This window comes from Bos grunniens, chromosome 19 (genome assembly GCF_055505025.1).
Source record: "Bos grunniens cultivar Pamir isolate PY7600 chromosome 19, Bosgru_T2T1.0, whole genome shotgun sequence".
NCBI classification, from domain to species: Eukaryota; Metazoa; Chordata; class Mammalia; order Artiodactyla; family Bovidae; genus Bos; species Bos grunniens.
Genome location: NC_141183.1, coordinates 55,704,929 through 55,718,876, shown reverse-complemented (window position 1 = coordinate 55,718,876; position 13,948 = coordinate 55,704,929). Strand labels below are relative to the sequence as shown.

Below are 13,948 nucleotides of genomic sequence, written 5' to 3'. Positions count from 1 at the left end.
GGCTGTGGTCCTAGTGTGATTAGATTGACTAGTTTTCTGTGAGTATGGTTTCAGTGTGTCTGCCCTCTGATGCCGTCTTGAAACACTTACCGTCTTACTTGGGTTTCTCTTACCCTGGACGTGGGTTATCTCTTCACAGCTGCTCCAGCAAAGCGCAGCCGCTGCTCCTTACCTTGGACGAGGGGTATCTCCTCACCGCTGCCCCTCCTGACCTTGAACGTGGAGTAGCTCCTCTCGGCCCTCCTGCACCCACACAGCCACCGCTCTTTGGACGTGGGGTAGCTCCTCTCGGCCGCTGCCCTGACTTCAGGCGGGAGGTAGCTCCCCTTGGCCACCGCCCCTTGGGGCTGGGGTCCTCCTGGCTTCTGCCCCTGACCTCGGACGTGGGGTAGCTACTCTCGGCCGCACTTGTGCGCCGTCGCAGCTGCCCGCGCCCAAGGCAAATTAGAAGTGGTCAAACAGGAGATGGCAAGAGCAAACATTGACATTTTAGGAATCAGTGGACTAAAATAGACTGGAATAGGCAAATTTAATTCAGATGACCATTATATTCAGGTATAACTTAAGTCAAATCCCTTATGACTATGTTAGGTAGTTAGAATAAGAAACGGGAGTCCAAAATGGCGGTGGCTAAAAGACAAGGAAGAGAAAAGCCTGAGAAAATAGAGCAAAGGAAGGTCAAAGGAAGGTCTGAGGATCGGAGTGAGGACATCAGGTAGAACAAACAGGACTCCTGGCTAGCCCAATTTACATAGGGCAGGCCCAGGAGGGGAGAAAAGAAACACAAAAAGAGGAGCCCTTGCACTCTTCAGGGTCTGGGCCATTGCTGAGGGCAAGGGCTCCGGCCAAGGAATGCAGCCTGGCTAGGTTTTGCCTTCGGGGTGAATTCCTATGCTGATGAGGGGGAGGCTCATCCCAACCACTGGGGAACCACCCACTCCTCCATCTTTTGACAGTGCCTGATGAACTATAGAATGAGGTTCGTGACATTGTACAGGAGACAGGGATCAAGACCATCCCCATGGAAAAGAAATGCAAAAAAGCAAAATGGCTGTCTGGGGAGGCCTTACAAATAGCTGTGAAAAGAAGAGAAGCAAAAAGCAAAGGAGAAAAAGAAAGATATAAACATCTGAATGCAGAGTTCCAAACAACAGACTGGTTCCAAATAGGAAAAGGAGTATGTCAAGGCTGTATATTGTCACCCTGCTTATTTAACTTATACGCAGAGTACATCATGAGAAACACTGGACTGGAAGAAACACAAGCTGGAATCAAGATTGCCAGGAGAAATATCAACAACCTCAGATATGCAGATGACACCACCCTTATGGCAGAAAGTGAAGAGGAACTAAAAAGCCTCTTGATGAAAGTGAAAGAGGAGAGTGAAAAATTTGCCTTAAAGCTCAACATTCAGAAAACGAATGGCATCCGGTCCCATCACTTCATGGGAAATAGATGGGGAAACAGTGAAACAGTGTCAGACTTTATTTTTGGGGGCTCCAAAATCACTGCAGATGGTGACTGCAGCCATGAAATTAAAAGATGCTTACTCCTTGGAAGGAAAGTTATGACCAAGCTAGATAGCATATTGAAAAGCAGAGACATTACTTTGCCAACAAAGGTCCGTCTAGTCAAGACTATGGTTTTTCCTGTGGTCATGTAATGATGTGAGAGTTGGACTGTGAAGGAGGCTGAGCACCGAAGAATTGATGCTTTTGAACTGTGGTGTTGGAGAAGACTCTTGAGAGTCCCTTGGACTGCAAGGAGATCCAACCAGTCCATTCTGAAGGAGATCAGCCCTGGGATTTCTTTGGAGGGAATGATGCGGAAGCTGAAGCTCCAGTACTTTGGCCACCTCATGCGAAGAGATGACTCATTGGAAAAGACTCTGATGCTGGGAGGGATTGGGGGCAGGAGGAGAAGGGGACGAAAGAGGATGAGATGGCTGGATGGCATCACCGACTCGATGGACGTGAGTCTGAGTGAACTCCAGGAGTTGGTGATGGACAGGGAGGCCTGGCATGCTGTGATTCATGGGGTGGCAAAGAGTCAGACACGACTGAGCGACTGAACTGAACTCAACTGAACTAGAGCTGTCCTGCCACTTCTGGGTGTGTCTTTTGGCTTATAGATTGAGGGTTAAGGTTTACTTGAATTTGACTTGTCATCCTGGACCCAACTGATTTTAATCGGTTTATGTTATGCCCTTGTGCTATGTCATTCTGTCAAAGGTTGTGCTCTGCCCCCTTCCCTCCTGTTTCATGCTCTTTTCCTCAGCCCCATCCGGGCCCACAATGTTGCCTCTACAATTTTCTTGAGGGACAACCAGAAAATAGATGGCCCTTGGGAGGGAAATACTGTATAATATCCAATCCCTCTAGATAGTCAAGCCTTCATCTTCTATGTTTCCTACAACATGTACAGCATCTCCCATCTCCCAGTGAACCCACTAGGGCGGGCGACAGGCATACAATGCTGGCTAGAAGTCCATCAGTTGGGCTTCCAGGGATAATGTTTGCCACTTTGGGAGTTAGCCCTGCAGGCTGTTTGGGCCCAAACCCTTACCACCCTTCTCCTAAAGTTACATACCCCTGGATCAAATCTCCACTCCACTTTTATGGAACATTTGGTCTGTTGCCTCTTAACAATTTGTTCTTAAGCCAATTACTAATTCCTACAATCAGGACCCTGGGCCCTTTTAGGCTCCACGGAGACTATTATTAACATACCTTAATGCCAGATAACCCACTCCTTGGTCATTACCTCTGTTATTACCTAAAGTGGGTCTATGACAATGAAACGTTTACCAGTGGAGACACCCTAACCTGCTCTTACGAAGGACTAGGGGAAGAAATCAATGACTTGCAATCCCTTAGAGCAGTAAGAGGACAAGGCTTATGACTGTTTCACCGTTTCCCAGCCTTAGGGCACAAGCTTGGATTGCTTTACATCATGATATCTATTCCCATCCACAGTGGACAAACCAGCAATGAGTTAAGATTACAACCTCTTAATCCTACCCAGCACTGGTCATGCTGGAGACCTTGGGGATGCCCAACTCCAGTCCGAGGGTCCCAGGAGGTCAACCTGCCTTGACCTGCCTAGGGATCTGGTCCTCAAAAGGTTGTCACGCCTCAACCTGCTTGGGGATTCCATCTTTAGGAGGCTGTCACGCCTCAGCCTGCCTGGAGATCTGCGCCCTGACCCGGGGACGCCTGGCTCTCAGGTTGCAACAGTACTGGGTAGGATAAGCTTCAGGAAGACTCACCCCTAAGGAAGTCCACCCGTGGAAATAGAAGGAAGCCTATTACTTATGGGACTGTGCCTAGTCTCAGCAATAACTCAGGAGCCCAACGAGAACCCCATTGCCTTTCTGGAAAGGCTAAAAGAGGCCCTCCTAAAGTTTACCAATCTGGACTTAGACTCTTACGAGGGACAGGTGATTTTAAAGGACAAATTCCTGTCCCAATGTGCATCAGATATCAGAATTAAGTTACAACAGCTACAGCAGCCGGACCCTGCTTCCTCTTTAGATGAGATGATCCAGACAGCCACCAATACCTTTTATAACAGAGAACAGGAGAAGGAGGCCAAGGCCCAGGAAAGGGAGAAAAGGAAAGAGACAAGGCATGCCCAGATGCTGGCCACCCTCCAGGGGAGCCCTATGGCAAACCCCGAGTCCTTAAAGGACAAGGCACAAGGCAAATGCCTAATCTGTAGACAGGGAGGGCATTGAGCCAAAGAGTGTCCAAACCATGACAAGTCTCCTAAAACAGCTTGCTACAAATGCCATCAACTGGGACATTGGGTGGCACTCTGCCCTTGGGACCCAAGAGCCTCAAGGTCAAGCGCCAAGCCTTCCCTCACGATGGTTCAACAGGACTGCAGCAGCCTGCTCCAGCCAGCCCGCCTGTCACAGATAACCATCATGGGGCTGGAGCCAAGGGTGCAACTGGATGTGGCAGGTAGGTCCGAATTTCTTGGTTGACACGGGGGCTACCTACTCTGTCTTGATCTCCTACTCCGGAGCCTTCTCCTCCCACACCTGTACCATTTTGGGTGCTACAGGAAAAATAACAACTAAAAGATTGACCCAAGCACTTCTTTGTTGCTGGGATGGACAAATATTTTCCCACCAGCTTCTGGTGGTCCCTGAGTGTCCCTACTCCCTTACTGGGAAGAGACATACTTACTAAACTGGGGACCACCCTTGTGATGGGAAGCTTTTCAGCCCCAGAGCCCTATAGCTTCTGGTTACTACTGAAGAACCCATTACACCTTCTCTAATAGAGAGGGATCAAAAACTATAGGAGGACAAAATTAACCCCCAGGTGTGGGACCAGGGAATTCCTGGATGAGCCCACCAAGCTGAACTGGTCACCACTGTCCTCCAAGATCCCACTCGGTTTCCTAACGGGAAACAGTATCTCAGAAGAGAGGCTCGGGAGGGACTACAGCCTTTAATAAATAAATTCCTTGCTTGTAGGCTTTGGTCCCCACCAATTCACCATGTAACACCCCAATCCTCTCAGTAAAGAAAAAGTAAAGAAAAATTATTAATGGTTAATGGTTCAAGATTTCCAGATCATAAACAAAGCTGTAGTTCCCCTCCATCCCACAGTACCCAATCCCTATGTAATCTTGGGAGAAACTCCACCCAGTACCAAGTGGTTTACAGTCTTGAACCTCAAAGATGCTTTTTTTTTTTTTTTTGCATGCCACTGGCTAAAGAATCCCAATATCTTTTTGCCTTTGAGTGGGAGGCCCCAGGAGAAAAACACAAACAGATGACAGTATTACCTCAGGGGTTCAGAGATAGCCCCCACCTGTTTGGACAGGCCCTTAGCCGGGATCTCCTATATCTGGACGTAGATAACCTACTAATTTGCTCTCCAGATGAGAAAAATGCCCAACAACATGCAATTCAGGTTCTAAACCTTTTGGCAAAAAGGGGATATAAAGTCTCCCGTGCTAAGGCACAGATGGTTGAGACAAAGGTCACTCTCACCTGGGAGTTCAGATTACACACGGGTCTAGGAGGCTGTCCTCTGATCGGGTACAAGGAATCCTCCAGGTGCCCTCCCCCACGACTCAAAAACAATTGCAAGCTTTCCTGGGGCTAACTGGGTATTGTAGAATCTGGATACCCAATTGCCCAGCCCTGATATGAAAGTTTAAAGGGACGGGATGATTTGATCCCACTGATGTGGGGAACTCCTCAAAAGAAGGCAGAGACTACACTAAAACAGGCCTGAACTCAGGCACCTGCCTTGAGGTTGCCAGACCCATTCCAACTTTACATCCATGAAAGAGAGGGAAAATAGCCTTGGGAGTGTTAACTCAAAGGTGGGGTCTGGGCCCAGCCTGTAGTTTACTTATCTAAGAGGCTCGATCCAATGAACCGAGGCTGGCCCCACTGCCTTCGAAATCTTGCGGCTACTGCAATCATGGTAAAAGATACTTTAAAACTCTCCTTTGGGGGCAAACTATTTTTACCAGCCACCAAGTGAAACAATGCCTAAATGGGAGAAGCCATTTATGGATGTCTGATCAAAGAATCCTCAGATATCAAGTAGTACTGATGGAAAATCCAGGCCTCACTACATTCCCTTGTGAGGTTCTTAACCCAGCCACCCTCCTACCTACCCCCAAGGGCTCTGTCCCCTTTCACTCTTGCCTAGAAACCTTGGACCACTGGACAAAACCCTGAGAGGGATTGTCAGAAGATCCTCTGAACAATCCTGAGGAAATCTGGTACACTGATGGGAGCAGCTTTGTCTTAGATGGGAAAAGAAGAGCTGGGTATGCAGTAGTTTCCAATTTTGAGACCATAGAGGCTAAGCCTCTGCCACCAGGCACTTCAGCCCAATTAGCTGAGCTCATAGCCCTGACTCGAGCTTTAGAGCTGGGAAAAGGAAAAAGAATAGCCATTTACACTGACTCCAAGTATGCCTTTCTGGTGCTACATGCACATGCGGCTATCTGAAAAGAAAGGGGCCGCTTGACCACCCGAGGGTCCCCAATCAAATATGGTGATCAGATCCTTCGACTCTTGGAGGCAGTCCATCTGCCCACTGAGGTTTCAGTCTCCCACTGTAAAGGACACCAAAAAGGGAGCACGGAAGTGGCACGAGGGAACCAAGCAGCTGATCAGGCAGCTAGGGGAGCAGCATTACAGAACCATGAACTAATAGGGATTGCCACCCTAGTTCCACAGACTAATTTGCCAAAAGCTCCTTCATATACTGAAGGTGAGACTCTTAAAGCTAAGAGTGAGGGCTTTCAAGAAGATCATATGGGGTGGTTGCAAAAGGAGGGACTCCTTTTTCTGCCTGGGACCCTCCAATGGAAGCTGGTTAAGTCCTTACATGCCACTACTCATTTAGGAGAAAAGGCCCTCCAAAGAGTACTAGAAAGGTCCTTCAGAGGAACAGGCCTCCAAACAACTGTAAGACAGGTGGTCTCCTCTTGTCCCACTTGCCAATTAAACAACCCCCAAGGAGCTCGAAGACCCCAGCTGGCCCAGCCCATCCAACGACGTGAGACCTACCCAGGAGAGGACTGGCAGATGGACTTCACCCAGATGTCAGTTTCTCAAGGGTATAAATACCTATTAGTCATGATAGATACATTCACAGGATGCATTGAAGGCTTTCCCACCTGAACTGAGAAGGCTAAGGAGGTGGTAAAAAAACTGCTCCATGAAATCATCCCAAGACTTGGTCTGCCCGGGTCATTACAAAGTGACAATGGGACATCATTTACTTCTAAGGTCAACCAAGGGGTCTCTAAAGCATTGGGCATTACTTATTATCTCCATTGTGCCTGGAGGCCTCAGTCTTCAGGAAAAGTAGAAAGAGCCAACCAATTCTTAAAATCAGCGATAAAAAAGATAACCCAGGAGACCTCCATGGGGTGGAAGGAGGCTTTACCAATAGCTCTCCTCCACACCCATATTGCCCCTAAGGAACAGGTTGGTCTTGGTCCTTATGAGATGCTATATGGGAAACCTTTGGTTTATGTCAATGACCTCTTCCTAGATCCAGAGGCTCAGACGCTCCAGTCTTATACCATGGCCATTGGGCAACTCCAACAGGATATATGCTTTTGGGGTATGAACCAGGACCCAAAAGATTCTAAGGAGTCATCACTATATGCTCCAGGGACTCAAGTCCTAATTAAAGTCTGGAAAAATGGGTCCCCAAAGGCTCAACTCCAGCCCTCATGGAAGGGCCCCTACCCTGTAATACTTTCTACCCCCACAGCAGTTAAGGTACCAGAATGTGACTCCTGGATTCACTACTCACGAGTCAAGCCGTGGAAGAAAACAGAAGAGGACACTCAATACACCTGTGAGCCCCTGGGAGATCTCAGATACCTATTGAGGACTACAGATGAGTGCCATTCTAATGAACACCCCCAAAATCAATACACCTGTGAGCCCCTGGGAGATCTCAGATACCTATTCAGGACTACAGATGAGTGCCAGCCTAATGAACACCCCCAAAATCTAGTTTCTGGGGATAAGATTTCTCAGGACAGCTCTAAAGAGCCAACACAGCTTGGTAGGGACCGTACTCCAGAACAGGCAGGAAATAAATCTTCTGATCCCTGAACAAGGAGGGACTTGAGCCATCCTGGAGATGGGAATTTGGAATTGGCTAATGCCCCTACTGTGTTGTTGGGTGTCGTCATTATAGACATGCCTGATCCGGCCAAGTCTGCTCCTGCCCCTAAAAAGGGCTCTGAAAAAACTGTGACCAAGGCCCAGAAGAAGGACGGCAAGAAGCGCAAGCACAGCCCGAAGGAGAGCTGCTCCGTGTATGTGTACAAGGTGCTGAAGCGAGTCCATCCGGACACCGGCATCTCATCCAAGGCCATGGCAATCATGAACTCCTTCGTCAACGACATTTTCGAGCGCAACGCTGGTGAGGCATCGCGCCTGGCGCATTACAAGTGCTCAACTATCACGTCCTGGGAGATCCAGACCGCTGTGCGCTTGCTGCTACTTGGGGAGCTGGCCAAGCACGCCGTATCCCAGGGCACTAAGGCTGTCACCAAGTATACCGGCTCCAAGTAAATATAATATGCCTAGCCGCTGTTAACGGAGAAGGCAATGGCACCCCACTCCAGTACTCTTGCCTGGAAAATCCCATGAATGGAGGGCTGTAGTCCATGCAGTCGCTAAGAGTCGGACACGACTGAGCGAGTTCTCTTCACTTTCACTTTCAATGCCCCTACTAGTCCTTGTTATACCATATTGATGCTGCTTATGATTGTTCCATGTATTATCAATTGTCTAACCTGTTTTGTCTCTGCCCAGGTCGACAAGCTACAACATGCAGTGCCAGTTCAACAAAGATATAAAACTACAGCTGACCATGGAAAATATCACTCACCCTTAAATGGACACCGCTATAAGGACTCTGAGGTCTGAGACTAGCAAGAAAGGGAGGCCCAATACCACTTGCCATCCCAGTTCAGCAGGAAGTAGGCAGAAAGACCTCAACACCCCTATTCCCAAAGAATTGTGCCTCCCATCTCTTGAGGGGGGAATGCTAGGTAGTTAGAATAGGAAACAGGAGTCCAGAATGGCAGTCGCTAAAAGACAAGGAAGGGAAAAGCCCACAAAAATAGAACAAAGAAAGGTCAAAGGAAGGTCCGAGGACCAGAGTGAGGACCTCAGGTAGAACAAACAGCACTCCTGGCCAGCCAAGGGGAGGAAAAAATATATAAAAGGAAGGGCCAAACGGCCAGGGCTCTCTCTCCCGCGTGCTAGCATGATCTCCCACTCTCTTCTCTTCACGTCTTTGGGTCCGCATGTCCTCACGCCTCGAGAATGGATTCTCCTGTTATTTTCTAAATAAAATAGAGCTGTAACATGGAGCTGTAACTCTGATTTGTCTGAGAGCTGTAAAACCATCTGTCCAAGACCTGAGAGCTGTGACGCGCCGAGGGCTTTAACGTCCGTCACTCCAAATCTTTGTTGTGATGAGACAAAACCGAGGAGCATACACTCGCCTGACAGTTATACACTGGAAGTGACAGATTCAAGGAATTAGATCTGATAGAGTGCCTGAAGAATTACAGACAGAGGTTCATGACCTTGTACAGGAGGCAGTGATCAAGACTGTCCCCAAGAAAAAGACATGCAAAAAGGCAAAATGGTTGACTGAGAAGGCCTTACAAATAGCTGAGAAAAAAAGAGAAGTGAAAGGCAAAGGAGAAAAGGAAAGATATACTCATTTGAATTCAGAGATCCAAAGAATAGCAAGGAGAGGTAAGAAAGCATTCCTCGGTGATCAATGCAAAGAAATAGAGGAAAACAATAGAATGGGAAACACTAGAGATCTCTTCAAGAAAACTAGAGATACCAAGTGAACATTTCATGCAAAGATGGGCTCGATAAAGGACAGAAACAGTATGGACCTAACAGAACCAGAAGATATTAAAAAAAGAAGTGGCAAAAATACACAGAACTATACAAAAAAGATTTTCATGACCCAGATAACCACGATGGTGTGATCACTCACCTAGAGCCAGACATCCTGGAAGGCAAAGTCAAGTGGGCCTTAGGAAGCATCACTATGAACAAGGCTAGAGGAGGCAATGGAATTCCAGTTGAGCTATTTCAAATCCTAAATGATGATGTTGTTAAAATGCTGCACTCAGTGTGCCAGCAAATTTGGAAAACTCAGCAGTGGCCACAGGACTGAAAAAGGCCCTTTTCATTCTAGTCCCAAAGGAAGCAAATACCAAAGAATGTTCAAACTACCGCACAATTGTACTTATCTCACACACTAGCAAAGTAATACTCAAAATTTTCCAAGCCAGGCTTCAACAGTAGGTGAACCATGAACTTTCAGATGTTCAAACTGGATTTAGAAAAGGCAGAGGAATCAGAGATCAAATTGCTGACATCCACTGGATCATTGAAAAAGCAAGAAAATTCCAGAAAAACATCTACTTGTGCTTTATTGATTCCACCAAAGCCTGTGACTGCGTAGATCACAACAAACTGTGGAAAATTCTTAAAGAGATGGGAATATCAGACCACCTTACCTGCCTCCTGAGAAATCTGTGTGCAGATCAAAAAGCAACAGTTAGAACTGGACATGGAGCAACAAACTGTTTCCAAATTGGGAAAGGAGTTCGCCAAGGCTGTATATTGTCACCCTCCTTATTTAACTCATATGCAGAATACATCATGTGAAATACCAGGCTGGATGAAGCTGAAGCTGAAATCAAGATTGCCAGGAGAAATATCAATAAACTCAGATATGTAGATGACATCACCCTAATGGCAGAAAGTGAAGAGGAACTGAAAAACCTCTTGATGAAGGTGAAAGAGGGGAGTGAAAAAGCTGGCTTAAAACTCAACATTCAGAAAACTAAGATCATGGCATCTGGTCCCATCACTTCATGGCAAACAGATGGGGAAACAGTGGAAACAGTGACAGACGTTATTTTCTTGAGCTCCAAAATCACTGCACATGATGACTGGAGCCATGAAATTAAAAGACACTTGTTCCTTGGAAGAAAAGCTATGACCAACCTAGACAGCATATTAAATAAAATGCAGAGACATTACTTTGGCAACAAAGGTCCGTCTAGTCAAAGCTATGGTTTTTCCAGTAGTCACGTATGGATGTGAGAGTTGGATCATAAAGAAAGCTGAGCACAAAAGAATTGATGCTTTTGAACTGTGGTGTTGGAGAAGACTCTTGAGAGTCCCTTGGACTGCAAGGAGATCCAATCAGTCCATTCTGAAGGAGATCAGCCCTGGGATTTCTTTGGAAGGACTGATGCTGAAACTGAAACTCCAACACTTTGGCCACCTGATGTGAAGTACTGACTCACTGGAAAGGACCCTGATGCTGGGAAAGATTGAAGGCAGGAGAAGAAGAGGACAACAGAGGATGAGATGGTTGGATGGCATCAGTGACTCAATGGACATGAGTTTGAGCAAGCTCCAGGAGTTAGTGATGGACAGGGAAGCCTGGCGTGCTGCCGTCCATAGGGTTACTTAGAGTCAGACACGACTGAGCGACTGAACTGGACTCCATCAGTCAACAATTCAGTTAGGTTAAATAACGTTAAGAACACAGAATTGGGAATTACCTGACTTGCAAAGAAAGTGTTTACCCAGTCATTAGAATTGCTCGCTTTCTCAACATCTGGGAAGGCACTACTAAGAGTTGAGTGATTATTATACCACTTGCTCTTGCATTTAGAGAGTACCTGGTCTATGGAGTTAAGATGAAGGGTAAAAATGACAATTCCATAAAAATAAAGATATGATCAAAGACCCGTGTATTGATGACAGGTGAAGAGAGAGATAAATGATTCTGAAATATTATATATAGGTTTGTTAGTAATTTAATCTTATATATGGATATGCATTTTACTTCTGAATATTTTTTGCTATAAATTGTGTAAAAATACATGCTCTAGATATTTTTTCCACTTTTTTCAACGAAATGTACTTCAATATATTAAGCAAAAGAAGACTTGAGTAGCCAAACAAAATTTATCATCTCTCTGGGGCTTCCCTGGTGGCTCAGATGGTAAAGAATCTACCTGCAATGCAGGAGACGACCTAGGTTCCATCCCTGGGTCAGAAGGATCCCCTGGAGAAGGGGATGACTACCCACTCCATTATTCTTGCCTGAAAAATCCCATGGACAGAGGAGCCTGATGGGCTACAGTTCATAGGATCGCAAAGAGTTGGACATGACTGAGCAACTAAGCACTTATAATTTCAAATTGTATAGAAACACTGCATTCCAATTATGTTTATAAACATTGCACTGTTTCCCCATCTATTTCCCATGAAGTGATGGGACCAGATGCCATGATCTTCGTTTTCTGAAGGTTGAGCTTTAAGCCGATTTTTCCACTCTCCTCTTTCACTTTCATCAAGAGGCTTTTAGTTCCTCTTCACTTTCTGCCATAAGGGTGGTGTCATCTGCATATCTGAGGTTGTTGATATTTCTCCTGGCAATCTTGATTCCAGCTTGTGCTTCTTCCAGCCCAGCGTTTCTCATGATGTATTCTGCATAGAAGTTAAATAAGCAGGGTGACAATATACAGCCTTGACATACTCCTTTTCCTATTTGGAACCAGTCTGTTGTTCCATGTCCAGTTCTAACTGTTGCTTCCTGACCTGCATACAGATTTCTCAAGAGGCAGGTCAGGTGGTCTGGTATTCCCATTTCTTTCAGAATTTTCCACAGTTTATTGTGATCCACACAGTCAAAGGCTTTGGCATACTCAATAAAGCAGAAATAGATGTTTTTCTGGAACTCTCTTGCTTTTTCCATGATCCAGCAGATGTTGGCAATTTGATCTCTGGTTCTTCTGCCTTTTCTAAAACCAGCTTGAACATCTGGAAGTTCACGGTTTACATATTGCTGAAGCCTGGCTTGGAGAATTTTGAGCATTACTTTACTAGCATGTGAGATGAGTGCAATTGTGTGGTAGTTTGAGCATTCTTTGGCATTTCCTTTCTTTGGGATTGGAATGAAAACTGACCTTTCCCATCACTTCATGGGAAATAGATGGGGAAACAGTGGAAACAGTGTCAAACTTAATCTTTTTGGGCTCCAAAATCACTGCAGATGGTGACTGCAGCCATGAAATTAAAAGACGCTTACTCCTTGGAAGGAAAGTTATGACCAACCTAGATAGGATATTCAAAAGCAGAGACATTACTTTGCCAACAAAGGTCTGTCTAGTCAAGGCTATGGTTTTTCCAGTGGTCATGTATGGATGTGAGAGTTGTACTGTGAAGAAAGCTGAGTGCCGAAGAACTGATGCTTTTGACCTGTGGTGTTGGAGAAGACTCTTGAGAGTCCCTTGGACTGCAAAGAGATCCAACCAGTCCATTCTAAAGGAGATCAGTCCTGGGTGTTCTTTGGAAGGACTGATGCTAAAGCTGAAACTCCAATACTTTGGCCACCTCCTGCGAAGAGTTGATTCATTGGAAAAGACTTTGATGCTGGGAGGGATTGGGGGCATGAGGAGAAGGGGACGACAGAGCATGAGATGGCTGGATGGCATCACCAACTCGATGGACGTGAGTTTGAGTGAACTCCGGGAGCTGGTGATGGACAGGGAAGCCTGGCGTGCTGCGATTCATGGGGTCGCAAAGAGTCGGACAGGACTGAGTGACTGAACTGAACTGAACTGAAACATTCATTTGATAGACTTGGAATAGTATATCAACATCTCAGAAAGAAGAGTTACTCCCAACACAGTGAAGCTGTTTTCTCAAATTCAGGCATTACTTTCACGTATCAATGCTGTTATGTGCTTGATTTACAGCAGAATCCACTACATGTTTTCCTAAAGTTAATCTACGTTTAATATTAGATGGTGAAAAAAGAAAACAAATATAGTATGTGCCGTAAGGCTATGTAGATGGGGTCAGGAGGGAGAAAGATACTTTTCTGTGGGGAGAAAGAAAACAGTGCACAGGCTCATTGTCAGGGAATTGTATTTAGGAAGGTGTCCCAGTGAAAAAGGGAGATGAACTGAATTTTCTTAAAAGCACGCATCCTTTTAGGGGAAGAACACTGACTGAAACCGCCCACCCTGGTCAGGCACCATAGTAACCGTTTGCATGAGTTGTTTTAGGACAAAAGATCCTGGTAAAGAACATGGAGCTAACAAGCCACCACCAACCAGAAGAGATCAGGAAAGGTCAAAAAATCCTCCTTGCTGGCATCCATCTTGGCTGAGCAATGCGTGCACCACCAGGAAGGGCTCTGAGTCAGAATGATTGGTCAGAGACAACCTGGAAACTAATCCCACCACCATAAAATCCGAGACTGCGAACCACGTGGCAGAGCTGTTCTCCTGGATTCCCTTACCCTGCTGCTCTCCACCAAGGCACTCCTTCCTAATAAAATCTCTCGCTTTGTCAGCCCAAGTGTCTCCTTGGATA

The 13,948-nt window shown here is 46.1% G+C and overlaps 1 protein-coding gene across 1 annotated transcript; it reads left to right on the top strand.

The window, feature by feature from the left end:
• Positions 1 to 7,702: 7,702 nt before the first annotated feature.
• LOC147352751 (histone H2B type 1-H-like) lies at positions 7,703 to 8,080 on the top strand. The gene has a single exon (XM_086360880.1). It carries the CDS (start codon positions 7,703 to 7,705, stop codon positions 8,078 to 8,080), a length of 378 nt encoding a protein of 125 aa, XP_086217006.1.
• Positions 8,081 to 13,948: the final 5,868 nt, after the last annotated feature.